This window comes from Cynocephalus volans, chromosome 8 (assembly GCF_027409185.1).
Source record: "Cynocephalus volans isolate mCynVol1 chromosome 8, mCynVol1.pri, whole genome shotgun sequence".
NCBI classification, from domain to species: domain Eukaryota; kingdom Metazoa; phylum Chordata; class Mammalia; order Dermoptera; family Cynocephalidae; genus Cynocephalus; species Cynocephalus volans.
The window spans coordinates 90,973,903-90,989,361 of record NC_084467.1 but is presented as its reverse complement, the minus strand read 5'-3'; the positions used below and the strand labels follow the sequence as shown (position 1 = coordinate 90,989,361).

At 33.2% G+C, this 15,459-nt stretch overlaps 1 protein-coding gene across 3 annotated transcripts in view; it reads left to right on the top strand.

Moving 5' to 3' along the window:
- COL11A1 (collagen type XI alpha 1 chain) overlaps positions 1–15,459 on the top strand; it is a 213,685-nt gene that overhangs the window by 15,302 nt on the left and 182,924 nt on the right. For all 3 annotated transcript variants that reach the window (XM_063104117.1, XM_063104115.1, XM_063104116.1), the window contains exons 2-3: positions 7,187–7,354; positions 13,403–13,616. In XM_063104117.1, coding sequence (XP_062960187.1) covers positions 7,187–7,354; positions 13,403–13,616 — 382 coding nt within the window. The remainder of the gene's footprint in view (positions 1–7,186; positions 7,355–13,402; positions 13,617–15,459) is intronic.

Below are 15,459 nucleotides of genomic sequence, written 5' to 3'. Positions count from 1 at the left end.
ATTATTTTTATTGAGTATTTATTACTTACTGGACACAATCTTCAGAGGCTAAAATTCTTTATCTCATTTAATTCTCACAATGTGCCTAAGTTGAAGAAATTAAGTCTTGAAGGGGTGAGTAGCTTTCCTGAAGTCATCCAGATAAATACTAAATGTGGGTTAGAAATTGGGCTGTTCTAACTGCAGAAAGCAAGTTATTGATTGTTGTCTCTACACATGTCATATCCTAAGTTTTAGACTCTTTATTAAGAGCTCTCATGATTTTGAAATATAACAGAGTATTGGTAATAGGTAAATTATAATAAATAGTCACTTCTCTCTCTTCTTCTGTCAGTCCTACATCTCACCACCACATACACACAGTAGCAGTTGCTGGTACTCACCTGGAGCAGCAAAACATTTTGTGACTGGGTGGGAGATGGTTTAGAACTCTTTTATTGTTTTATTTATTTTTATTTCTTTCCATAATGGTATGCTTCTTATATAGCTTGTGGTGTGAGGTACAAGGTGAGAATAAGTGCCTGTCTAGAAGTTGGAAAAGGCCACTTGACACCTGTGTTCTTACCATACCTAATCAAATAATGGAAACAACCATAGTTGGAGAGCTCTGTTGTTTTTGAAAGTCACTTCCAACCCTCTCCCTTTACCTTCTCAGAATGGTGGGAAAAATGCTTCATCTCTGAGGCAGGATGTAGTTACTCATCCATTCATTCATTGAACATATCTTATTTAATGTGTTTCAGCTGCTGTGCCTTAGCAATAGCACAGGAATCTTACTGCTACTGGTGTGCACTGTCACAGAGTTTACAATCCATCAGGGAGGCAGATGCTAAACAGTAAATTACATGCTTAGCAGAGAAGGGGGGAGAGAGAGAGAGAGAGAGAATGAATATTGGGTGATATGAGTATGTAATAAGAAAATCACTAGCATAATTTTGACATGCTATGCCTGAGAATATAGCCTACAGTCAGAGTGAGATAATTAAGCAAGCAACAAAATAGACTGTGGGGTTATCCAAGGGAAATATAGGGCACTTTGGATCATATGAGAGGGCCATATATCCTGCCTGGAAGGGATAAATAAAGAGTTCCTGGAGGAAGTCATGCTTAGTTTAGACCAAAAGATTTAAATCCACCAGATATCAACCCTGGTAGCACATTAGACTCATCTGGGAAACATTTTAAACACATGGATGCCTGGGCCCCACCTCTATCATTCTAGCTTATTAGTTCTGGGGTGGGTCCCAGTATCCATATATTTTACAAGTTCCCCGGATGATGTTAATGACAGTAATTGAAAAATCGGTCAACTATCCTTAGGCAATTGAAGAAGGATTGGAAAAAATCTTCACATAAAGGGAGCAAGTTACATTCGAGGAACTGAAAAAAGTTTATTCCAGCTAGAACAATAAATTTGGGGGTGGGCAAGTGGATAGGTGTTATTGTAGGTGGCTCACTTGGAGTTTGTAGTGGTGAATTATGATGGAGATGTGATTTTTCTTCAGAGGTCTTCCACAGTCATGGCGAATCCAGGGAGAATTTGGACAGCTGAATTTGTTCAGTGTTGGTGTCTTGTTGGGGGAAGCATGGCTGCTTTCATTTCCTTAAACCCTGTGCTCTCTTGTTATCTTTACTGCCATATTTGCTGTTTCTTTCCACCTTCTCTTCACTGATGAACTATTTATTTTTCAGGACACACATAGCTTAAAAGGGCTAAAGAGTAGATATTTTAGTCTTTGTGGGTCATACAGTCTCTGTTGCAGCTAAGCAACTCAGTCATTGTAGTGCGAAAGCAGCTATGGACAATATATAAGTGAATAGGTGTGGCTATGTATTGATGAAAATTTTATTTATGAACGCTGAAATTTAAGTTTCATATGGTTTTCATGTGTTACAAAATATTCTTTTTCTTTGGATTTTTTAAACCATTTAAAAATGTAAAACCATTCTTAGCTCATACACCATATAAAAATAGGCAGCAACGAGGTCTTAGTCCATAGGCATAGATTTCCCAGCCATAGATTTCTAAGGCATTGTTACAAACACCAACTCAATTCTGACAAAAACTCTTGGCGGCTGATATTTTTATTATTCTCATTTTACGGATGTGGAAACTGAGGCACAGAGCAGTTGAGTAATGTGTTCAAATCACACAGTTGCTAAGTGGCAGAGGTAGAATTCAAAAGCAGTCTGGTTCTTCCACACTGCATAATGCTGCCATGCACTGTTGGGCATGGGAGTGTCTGAAGGAGCTTAGTGGAGGAATTAGAGATGAAGCAGTAAAAACATTGTGACTTATTAGATCAGTAATCCATGTGGATGCTGAAGGCAACAGGGAGAAAGGATCAAAGACCTGGGATAAAACTGATCAGTGAATGAATGGGGGCATCCAAGAGGTCAACAGAACACAATAGAAGGGACATATTAGAAACACAACAATTTTTCTTTCAACACTAGAGAGCCCTATGGACCTCAGAGAAAGTTGTTTTCATATATTTTCCCACTGTTATGTTTCACACTCAGCCAACATTTTATATAGTCCTAGTGTGAGGAAAAAAAGCCAAGTATAGGTAAATAATTAAAACCAAGTGTGAAAGGTGCTATAATAAATATTACCACATCTAATTCAGCTTTGGGTGATAAGGAGTGCTTTCTGGAGGAGACAGCATATCAGTTATATCCTACTTAATCCTCAGGTGAGGTGGAACTAAGTGTTTCAGACAGAGGGAGTAGGATTTATAAAGGTCCAAAGCCAGGCGAAAGTACATGTTGGGTTCTGGGAAGTCTCAGTTCATCATGGCTAGGGCACTGAGTGAGAAAGGAATTAGTGGGTGGTGAGAGACAGGAATGAACATGTGGTGGGGAAGGAACTGGGAGGATTAGTGGGTATGTCCAGATCATCAAGATTTTATATACAAGGAATGTGGATAACATCTGGAAGACAGTGGGGTTCTCAGAAGGAATTTTTAAGCAGCAAAGTGACATGAGACATGAAATTTTGGAAACTCAAACAAGCTGAGGTATGCAGATTGATGGGAAAAGGCATGGAAGCTAGTTAAGTTGCTATTGTAGTACTGTACTGCATTGGGCTCTAATAGCCTATTCTCCCATTTAATAAGCATGTAGGTATGCAATGAAAGGAATAGGAACAATATTATTGAACAAAATCTTTTATTGAATTGGATACATCTGAAATGCTTAATTATGGTCTGTACCACCAGTTGTCAATACTGAAACACTTAAAATATTAAGGGCATTTAAGAATTACTCTGAATATGGCAATTTCAATTTTTAAATGTACTGTATTTAGCCTTAATTAATTACTGTTTTAATCTTTAAACAGTTGCAGTTCAGTTAACAAAATATGAAGAATAGTTTTCCCACATACGAAGGTACTTCAAAAAGTTCATGGAAATTTTTAATTCTATTCGCAAACTTTATGAAGTTCACAAACTTCATGTGTGTGTGCTATGATTATGAGGATTATGAGATCAAATAACAGGCAGAACTTCTGTGTCTTAATTTATTACTTAGTTCACTTCAAAGAAAAAGGTAACTTTAAGACTTGATTGTGTTTTAGTTTCTTGTAACTTGAAATGCCTTTTTAGGAAAAAAAAAAGCTTAGTTGAAATCTTTATTGTACGTTCCTCTTTTTTTTTTTTTACTGTTTTTTTAGAAGTGAATTATTTCATATCATGTGTTTCTACAAAGAACTTTGTCAGACTTTAAAAAACAATAGAGCCCTTATTTTGAATCCTGTAGAGGGAGTGTGTTTTTATCACCTTAGTTTCAAAGTAGAAAGGAACAAATGTGCCAAAGTCTGTGCTCTTGGAAATGGTCATTGTGTTAAAAGATACTTCGGAGTGAAGGAAAATCGTGGTCCATTTTATGTGCTGTCTACCTATGCCCAGTTGTGACCATGACCGTGGTGCTGCCTTCTTTTCTTTACAGAATAACTACAACCTTCATAGCTGTGTTCATGTTTATACTGGAGTCTGTATTCAGCTCAACTTTTGAGAATGGCTTCAGAACAAGAAAATAAGATAATATGAGCAGATAAGGTGCTGTAGCTTTCAGAAACATTCTCCTTCAGATTAATTTATAACATGAAACATGAATTGAGTTTAATTTAAAACAAATATGAACATCGGGAATCAATTAACTGGCTCAATGAAATATGACTATATGAAATGTGTTTTAAATTTCTTTTTGCAGAGTTTTTATTTGCCGGGAATAGCAGTGAGGGTGGTGAAGTGGAAAGAACGTAGACTTGATATTTACACAGGCTTCACAAGTATCCTTAGTTTGCTCTCCGATTCTTAGTTCCCTCATCTACATAGTGGGGATAAGAGCATATGGTTTGTGAGGCTTAATGCCTGTAAAGGACTTAGCCCAGTGACTGGCATGTATTAGGCTTTCTGGACATGACAATATTATAATTGTTATTTTCTTAGTTATAAGATAAAAGAAAACAGTGTGAATGGTCAGATATCCTACTGGCCTAAAAAATGGCCATTTTGCAAGCAGGACAAGCACAAAAAATATGTTCTCGAATACAATAATGATTTTTGAAAATATTCCAAGTTTGAACCAAAGACTACCATATTTGATAGAGCTAATGATCCCTTAGTATGTCTGATTTTCTCAATTTTTCTTTCTTTTTAATAATTTGGAATGATGTACATTCTACTGGATAGTATGTTAGTTTTCATTCAGAAGCTTGATGAAATAGGTAGACAGGGGCTTTATTATTATTATTATTATTATTCAAAGGAAAGTACATTCATTATACTGTGCAAGGCACATAACAAAAAGCTTCATGTATAAATATTTGTAGATATAGAAGTCAGTACCCCCTAAAATTTAGTAAACTAAGGAAATGATCAGATGTACACTGTTCACAAACCGTCATTCAATCATTCATATATTCTATAGCAGACTGGTAGTTACTATAATTAAATATTTGTTGAAATTGTAATTCTCAAGGAGCAAAACCCTGCTGCAGGTCACCTTCTACTTTGTGGAGTTTGAGAAATTGTGGCCATGTTGTTTCCTGATTCTAAAATAAAACACAACATATTCTAAAATTTGATGGAAATTCTATTTGACTAATTAAAACTTAAACTTTTCAAATCAATATTAGTTCTCAATTTCAGCCAGAAGTGGTCTTTTTCCTTCTGAACGAAATAGTGCCGTTTACACCTATATAAATTAGATATTGCCTCTTACATAGATGTTGGGTTATATATAGTGCCTCCTCAATTAGAATCTACATACATGAAGTAAGTACTATATCTCAGGCACGCTGAGTGACACATTGGCCAGCATGTGACCTGCTCTGAGTATATTGTTTATTTTTGAATACCTATCGAAAACCAATAAGATATAGCGTATTGAGTAATATAGATTCTAAAGTCTGTTTTCATAACAACGCTTACATCATGATTCATGTTTTGACTTGCTTAGTGAATTAAATAGATATGTAGCTGTGGAGTAGAGAATTTGAGGGTCTAAAAATAAACTAAGTTTGACCTTTTTGGTCTGGTTTATTTCATATGGCATAATGTTTTAAAGGTTCACCTATGCTGTGGTGTGTATCAGGACTTCATTGCTTTTTATAGCTGAATAATATTCCATCATATTTACCTCATTTTGTTAATCCATTCATTTGTTTAAGGAAACTTAGATTGTTTCCACTTTTTGGAATTGTGAATAATGTTGCAGTGAACATTGGCATACAACTATTTGGTCAAGTCCTGGCTTTCAGGTCTTTTGGGTATATACCTAGGAGTGGAATTGCTGGGGAATATGGTACTTCTGTGTTCAGTGCTTTGGGGAATATTGTATGATTCCACTTACATGAAATTTATAGATTAGGCAACTTCACAGAGACAGAAAGTAGATTAGAGGTTTCCAGGGGCTAGGAGGGGGTAAGGAGATGGGAGTTATTGCACAATGGTTACAAAGTTTCTGCTTGGAGTGATGAAAACATTTCAGCAACAGATAGTAGTGACTGTTGCACAACGTTGTGAGTGTAATAATTAATGCTATTGAATTGTACACTTAACAATGCTTAAAATGGCAAATATTCTGTTATATATATTTTACCACAATTTAAAAAATTAATAGCAAAATATACCAAAACTGATTAAATTGTACACTTTTAAATGGTTGAATTGTATGGAATATGAATTATATACCGATAAAACTGTTTATCCAAATAGGCCATACTTACAAAAGAAAAGTTTAAGTTTCCAAACTTATTTTATATTGACCACTTCACAGTAGCTGGAGGTCACTGTAGTAAACTGGGTTTGGGAAATGTGCTTCTCCCCCAAAATAGCCCTGTGTTAGATACTACAGCTGCACAGAAACGGGGTGGGAGGATGGGGGGACGACACAATTACTTGTTTCCAGGGACTTTCAATCTATACCGTGAAGCATGAAGCGATGTCTATGAAGTAACTCTGGAATATTTAGAGGGTAAAAATCAACAAATTATAGATGGATACATATATACATGCACACGTACACAGGTATATAAACCTTCACACACATATTATACCATATTTTGTGAATGACTAACATAAGAAAACATGCAAAACAAGGCATTGTATTGTGCTGACTATTATTTTTAACATCTTTCTTTTAACTTCTCTTTGTGTATGCAATATGGCTTAGTAACTGCACATTTTACAATATTTACATATAATATTCGTTGTAAATTTGAATCTTCAAAATCACTTTTGTTCAAGATATAAATACTTGAATAGTATCTCTATTCAAAAAATATTGGGATATCTACAGATGTTGGCTTTCATTTCAATTCAAAATAATGTTATTATTTGGAATTACTGAAGATTTTATAAATTGCAATTGAGATACATCTGAATGTTTCTAAATTCGTATATAGGCTATATTAAATTTCAAATACACACCACACATATCTTCTGTTTTGCTTCCCCATAATTTGATTCCAGATTTGAGATATTTTTCATTTGAGAATGTTGTTATGATTTATATAATTACCTGCTTCCCTAGTCCACAAGCCCCCACCCTTGTCAGGGAAGAATGGCAAGTGATAAATAGATTTGAAAAATGGGTTGCCATAATATTTCCTGTATTAAAAATACTCTTTTTTATATTGGAATGTTTGTTCAATTACTATTTTTTACTTATTTTTTAGCTGCTCCAGTTGATGTACTAAAAGCACTAGATTTCCACAATTCTCCAGAGGGAATATCAAAAACAACGGGATTTTGCACAAACAGAAAGAATTCTAAAGATTCTGATACTGCTTACAGAGTTTCAAAACAAGCACAACTCAGTGCCCCAACAAAACAGTTATTTTCAGGTATGCTCACTTATCTCATTATTATTATTATTACTGTTGCTACTAATACTATTTCTTTGCAAATTATTATCATGTGATGTAATGTTCAGTTATAGACTGAGATATAGTTATTTCATATGTCAGACACCAAATATATTGTGGTCACCAAAGTGGTGTAATGACGATAACTAATAGTTTAATAATTTTTGCCCATCTTAATTTAGCACAGTCACAGAAAATATGCTCATTTGAACATTTAATTATTATTATTTTATTTCAACATGACAAAATATGAAGACAACATTTTATGTATAGCCCAATTTTGTATGTAATCGTGTTGAATTTACTTGTGAGTGTTTGGAGATAAATTTCACCCTTAATGACTACTAAGATTAATTTAATCAGCATGTAGACAGGCTTCATGAATGTTTTCTTAAAATGATGCAAATGTTTCTGTTGAAAGAAACACTTCTTTCATAGATGTTAATTTTGCATTATTTTTGCAAGCTCTTCTTATCTGAAATATAGTAAAAGTCACATCTCATATTTATTGGGAATTCCGGGACTAGAGATTTTGTAAGACTTCATCTGGCTGGTTTTCATAATGGTAATGAAAAATTCTTGGTGAATATTTTCATTCTTTCCATGAAAGGACTAATTGGCCTAATAACACTAATTATCTAGAAAAAATGATAATGTGGGAAGAGGTAGTTGAGTGATGAAATGACAATTTCTGAACGTCACATTTTATAAGCAGAAAACTCATTACATGTACTTGTCTGCAACTGATACATGTCAATTATTTATCCTTACAAGTTCGAATTGGTGTCCACATTCTTTTAACACAGGAGAAAACTGATTTTCATAGAAGCTCTCTGTCTTGACCAAATTATGTGGGGGTCAATATTTAACAATGGTCTGGGCTGTTTCAAGGCCATTATTTTATATATTATCAAGTATTCCATTTTGGTGATTTGGGATCTTCTCAACAACAATGTATCATTTAAATTTTTCTCCTTGCCTTATACTTTACCTGAAGGGGCTTGAGTTTCCTATTTTTATATAAAACTGTTTTCTAACAATAGAAAAGATATAAATCAAGGGATTAAAAAATTACAAAACAACACAGTACATTTTTCATGGAAGGGACTTTTAAAGTATTCTGAAATCCCATTTATTTTGATTATTCATTGTTTCTTTCAATATATTTTTTGTTTTGCAGTAATTCATGGTGGATAAAAACAGCAAATTAAATATAAATAATATAATGTACAAATTTTCTGACTTTAAAAATAAAATAATGAAAGTTATTAAATCCACAAAATATATTTAAATTAAATTTTACCATTTTAAATAGTAAAACTATAAGTTGCTTTTCTATTTGTGGGCTGTCTGATGCATTTCGTAATGCATCCCTAATAGGAAAGAGGATGGGGATTCTAAGAGAGAAAAAACAAAGAAAAATAGACTAATAGAAAAGCTTTAGAAAAAGTTACAGTTTATAATTTTTTATACTTTGGCTCATCCTCTGAGTCAGTTTATTCTGCATTCCAATGTGAAAGTTAGTTTGATTAATTTAGTGATTTCTGTTGTTTTACTCTTGGAGAAAGAATACGATGTATGCCTCTAGGATCTCTTTCCACTCCAGTTAACAAGTTAACAGAATTCATCTGTATCAAAGTCCCCCCGGACCCCTTACTCCTGACCCTGGTATTGTGTCTTAGGCTTATGTTTCTTTTTCTTTCTCTCTCTCTCTTTTTTTTTTTTTTGGTCGGTAAGGGGATCGCAACCCATGTGCCGTGGTCTGCACCATGCTCTGCCAGTAAGCGCACCGGCCATCCCTATATAGGATCCGAACCCAGGGCCTCGGCGCTACCAGTGCCACACTCTCCCGAGTGAGCCACGGGGCCGGCCCATGTTTCTAATAAAGAGTATTTCAGATAAGAAGAGACAACTATGATAGATACCTCATTTTTTCCCATGCTACTAATTACAAGCTTACCTTCCTGGAGAGCACAGCTTCCTATCAATGGTGCAAAATGGCAGTTAGTACAAATTAGTAAGGATAAGATCACCATTAAAAATATCTAAACAGTGAGTATTGTTATTTGTAAAATAACTAAAAAAGATCTTTGAAAAATAGATTTGGAATGTCCTTTTTTCCATGATAGGAAGACATAAAAGCAACCTCTTTTCTAATGAATAAAGTAAGCAGTAGTATTGGAAACTTCAGTATTCATCACCTGGGTGGGATAAGGGGTTGTCAGTTGTATGCAGTAATTAAAATATTCTAGGGGAATTAAGATATATGTCTTTGAAAGTCCCAGTTTGAGACCTATAATTTAAAACTCTGAAAATGTGCATGGGAACTGAATAAATCTGTAATTTGCAAATTCTATCTGCCCTCTTTAGAACACCTGCCATGGGACAGACATTGTGCCAGAAACTTTACATGTATTGACCTGTGTCTTCATAATCATCTGGGGAGGGGAATATTTAAACTCAATTTGTGAATTTGGAATTAGAAATGTGAAGTATTTGCTTATAATCACAGAACCAGTGAATGGGGTAAAGCGGGGAGACAGTCCTGGTCTCTCTTACACCAAAGTAGACTCTTCCTACTATGCAAATTGGTCTCCCCTCCTCAGTTAAAAAACACTACTCACCACTAAGCAGGGATTGCAGTTAAAGAGAGATATGTTCTCCATGAAAAAATATTGAACACAATCAAAAAGTTAAAATCAAAGTTATGTGACTTTTTCATATCAGATATATTCAAAGATGCAATAGAAAAGACCATTTTAAGAATCACTATTGAATCTGTTATACTCAGAGTGAATCTCAATGACTGTTATCACACATACATGTGATTTTATGTATAGACACAGAAAAGGTGCATTTTTTTCATTGTACATGTTTGTGGGGTACAATTTGTTGTTTCAGTACATGCGTATATTGTATAATGATTTGATCAGAATAGTTAGAATATGTGTTAGCTAAACATTTATCATTACTTTGTTGTTATAACATTCAAGATCCTCCTTTCTGGCTATTTTGAAATATATAGTACAATATTATTAGCTATTGTCACCCTAGAGCACCAGAATCTATTCTTCCTATCTAACTGTAAGTTTGTTAACTTTAAATTGGTCTACTGACCTTTCCCCAGCACCTTCTTCCCCTTCCCTTTCCTGTCTCTTTCTTTTCCTCCCTTTTTCTTTTCCTCACTATTTGTTTTTCTTTTTTTTCTTTTTCTTTTTCTTAATTGACCCAATAATAGTATAGTTTATTTATTTATTTTCAAAAATTCCTTTCTATTGAAGACCTTAATAATTATTATCGCTTAAGAGTAATAGTATTTTTTAAACAACAATCATTTAATATCCTTTATTCTTTGTATTTCTACATTTCAAAATATGGATTATTTAAGCTGAAAAAATCCCAATTTTATCTGTACCATATATACAGATTACTGCTATTTCAAATAGAATTTCACATTTTAAGTGGCTGCATTTCTGTTGTTGAACTGCTATCATAGTGAATTCATTCGGACAAATACAGTCAGCTACAAACAACTTTAGCACTTTATAGGAAGGAAACTGGGGTAGGGTGCCTAGGTTAGATAGAAAATGGGGTGAAGTCATGATTTTTTAGATAGGCCAAATTTTATTTTTCAGGTATAATAGCTTAAAGATTAAAGATTATAATAAAATCTTATTGCTTAATTTTAAATTGGGAAATTCTTTCAGATATATAAGATTTTAGTTGTTAATATAGTAAGAAGTTGAAGGTTTTCAAAAATGCTGTACAAATTGGATGACTAATTAAAATATGTACTAGTCTAAAATTCCTCCTTTTCTAAATATCTCTATGTAGACATTTATTAAGTAATGCTTTTTGCAAAATGGAAAAGACTTTTTTTTATCCTAGGTCATAACATTTTAACATTGTTTTCTTTCACTGTATGAGATCTTTAAAAAATCAAGATACAGTTAGGGTAAGAATTCCTATGATTCTCAACATTCCAGGCTACTCATCTGAAAAAAGAGTATTTTGTCATGGACCTGCTTCAATAATAGGCTGAATTTCCTAGATTTATATTTATAGTATAGGCAGGTATAAAGCATTTTGTTAATCGATGTGCTTTATTACCTTTCCACTTTATTTCCATATTGTTTTTCTTCTATTGATTTTTATAAATATAAAATATAATGTAAATTGGTTGTATGTCTCTGTGACACTTAAGTTGAGCAAAATCATATATATATATGTATATTTACTTCTTTTGTTATGATAACATTGAGAGTTTTAAAAATATAAGACTTGTAATAATCTGCTTTGATTCTTAAAAAAAAATATTAAAGATTGAAATAACAATGCTTTGAAAAATTTAGTCACAATGGCTATAACTTCCTATTTAGTAAAGAAAATGTCCAGTTTAAAAGACTCCAAAAATAATTTTATTGATAATAAATACAGGCAATACAGTTCTTCTAATTTAGCTTTTCCTCACATCTTTGAAGCATATTATCGAGCTGGAAATGGCCAACCAAGACTGTTGATTAGTGTTGGTTTGACATTTTGTGCCTGTGTGAAAGTATTCATCCATTCAGATCATGGTCCAATTATTAAAGTCTGTACCCAGATGCTACCCTCTGTCTAGAGGGGGCAAATTAATCTAATCTCTACAAGGTACTTTGTAAACTAGCAGTAACCCAGGAAAGAAGTAATTCATTTACAAACCAAAAAAAATCCCATTAGGACTTTTGACTGATAAATGGGTCACAGTTAATCACCCACATGAAGACTGTACAAAAATGTTTGATAATACATTTTTTATAAGTTCCACTTAAAATATTTTTCTACTACGTTATTTTAAATGGCTGCTTAGGATTCCATTATGTAGATGGTTTGTATTTTATTTAACTAGCTTCAATCATTGAAGCCCATTTTAACATTTTACTATTATAAATAGTGCTTTCATGAATTGACAACATAGTATCTTTAAACATTAGCATCCTCTTCCCACAAATTCTTAGATGTAGTATTTCTAATCTATAATATTTTGACTTTGATTCTGTGACAGTCATATTCATAATTCTTTTATCCTTTTATAATATTGCTTGTAATAGAACTTGGGATAAATGGATTGAATATGGAAGCTCTTGATGTTGGCCCAGATATTGTTGATTAAACAGGAACATACACACCAGTTTTGCAAATGGACAACTTTGAACTGAAGTAACCTCATCCATCAAATAATAATGCCTGCTTTAATTTATGTGCCAGGATAGCGAGAGGATCAAATAAGATGTATTTGTAAAACATTTTTGAAAAATGAAACCCACAATTTAATATGCAGTGTTTTTATAAGACATAGTTATTGCTTAACTATCTGAGATATATTTGTGATAATTACTTTACTGATTATTTATTTAACAAATGCTTAGTAAGCACCTATGTAGATCCCGCTGGCTGTATGGGATATGATCACTAAAAGCAGGGAAAAAAAAAAAAGTCAGCTTTCTTAAATTTAGAATTATGTTAGCTAAGTACCTAATAGAACTGATTTATAATGATATGTGGTTTTTTTTATTAGTAAAACTGCATTGTGTGATAGCAAAAACTGTGTAGCTTTTGAAGGAATGACGAAAGCATACCTTTGTATTTTCGTACCATTACAATGCCTCTTTAAGGAGAGAAAGTATGATTGTGGACTAGGCAAAGCCAGAAAATACAAACCTTACAACCAAAAGTGGTACTTAAATAAGTGTTTTAAGAGTGCTTGCTTTGTATTTGACATTGTACTAGTACCATGATCTTGTTCCCTAGTTTTGAGTTCAATTTCACATAATCATTGTGCTTTAAATGAGTGGCTTTAAAGTTTGAATATAGCCTGGATCAATATTGCAGGGAAAACTTAATAGAATCTACCCACCCCCACCACTGTTTGTTTATTAATCTGTTAACGTTTGAACTTAAGGACACATAGAAAGTTCAAAAATAATAATGTGATCCAGGAACAACCTGGAAAATTGGAATTTCTAACTCTCGGCCTTCTCTTCTCAGGTGAAACTTTTCCAGAAGATTTTTCAATATTATTTACAGTAAAACCCAAAAAAGGGATTCAGTCTTTCCTTTTATCTATATATAATGAACATGGTATTCAGCAAATTGGTGTCGAGGTTGGGAGATCACCTGTTTTTCTATTTGAAGACCACACTGGAAAACCTGCCCCAGAAGACTATCCCCTCTTCAGAACTGTTAATATTGCTGATGGAAAGTATGTAACCTATTAATTAAATGCTTTATCTATGTTGAAAGTAATAATTTCATTCAGTCACTCATCAAATATTTATGAAGTGTGATACAGTTTTTCTAGGGGCTGGTGAGAAAGAAATGAACACAATAAAATACCTAAACTTATGTAGTTTGCTTTACAGTCTGGGCAGACAAACAATGGAAATTAAAAAAAACAACAAACAAAAAAAAAACTAATAAATAGTATAGGAGGTGGTGATAAGTGAGAGAGAAAAAGAGTAGTGAAGAGGATAGGGAATGGCAGAGGGGGGTACAATTTTAAGAAATGAGGTCCGGAAAAACCTCACTAAGAAGTCAGTGCATGCCATGATGATAATCAAAAGCATACTCTTCCAGCAGCACACTTTTCCAGGAGGAGGGGGAAGCAAGTACAAAGTCTCTGATTCCAGGGTGTGGCTGATTTGTTCCAAGCCACAAGGACAACAACATGGCAGGTGCATAATGGGATGGTACAGGTGGAAAAGTGGTGGGAGGCCAGATGCTATAACACATTGTAGGAGGTTGTGAGCACTTTGGGTTCTACTCTAAGTGAAACAGGAAGTCACTGGAGGCTTTTAGAGCAGAGGGCTGATCTGATTTGACTTACGTCTTACCAATAGTATAAATATCGGTGATCTTAGGAAGCCTTATATAATATTTAGTATGTGCTTTGTACTGTTCTAAGCACCTTATGCATAGTTAATTCATTTAACTTTTCACAGTTCTTTTAAGAGAGTAATGTTAATAAATCCATTTTACAGATAAGAGAAATGAGGCACAGGGAGTTTAAGTAACTTGCCTAAGGTCACATAATTGGAAAATGGCAGAGATGGGTTTAGACTTAGGTGGTCAGGCTGACACTATGGTCTTCTAAAAATCATGCTGAATTCTGAATTCTGTGTTGTGATCATTGTCTTTCTTTTAAGGAGCATCTTAATACAAATAAATGCTTATTAAATTTTTTTTACTCAATATTTTATTGCTGAATCCAGACCTCTAAAAATAACTTTATCAAAAATAAGACATTTGGTTACAGACATAAGAAGAAAATGGCAGTGCGTATGGGAAGAAAATCCATACTCATTGAAACTTTGTCAGGACTGTGGAGAAACCTCGTCTCATTGCCAGAAAAAACTATGCTTTCACAAGCAATTAACATTTTTATCTTATGAACATATGTAATATTATATCACATTTGTGTTTCTGTTTTTGACCATTAGCAAACATCAAGATAAAATTTTAGTCCATATTTAGTAATTGTAGAACACATTTTTAATTCATCTTATTATTCAAACCTTATTTTTCTTTAATCCTGCTTTCTTAACTGAAAAACAAATCAACTTATTACAGCTCACATCCCATTTGAAAATAATAGGCAGTATTTTAGTCTGAACAAATCATCAAAATAAAACATGGGAAATGCTCAATACTTTTGATTTACTATCAAACAGAATAAGAAGTTATATTTACATGTCTCACAATTGTAAAATATTACATTGACAGTGTATTTTTTTCTAACTTTTTAAAATTTAATTGAAACATTTGGGTTGTACATATTTATGAAGTACAGAGTTATGTTTCAATACATGTATACAATTTGTAGTGATCAAATCAGAGTAGTTAGCAAATTTATCATTGCAAAAGTGTATTTTATTGTGTGATGAGAACATTTAAATTCTCTTTTAGCCATTTGACAACATATGATAGTTTACTTTAAATTACAGATGCCCAGCACTACTTACTTTGACCATATATTGAATAAAATTAATACTTTATATTGTTTAATCACTATTTAATTCATATATTCTTTTAGTAACAATTTTTTA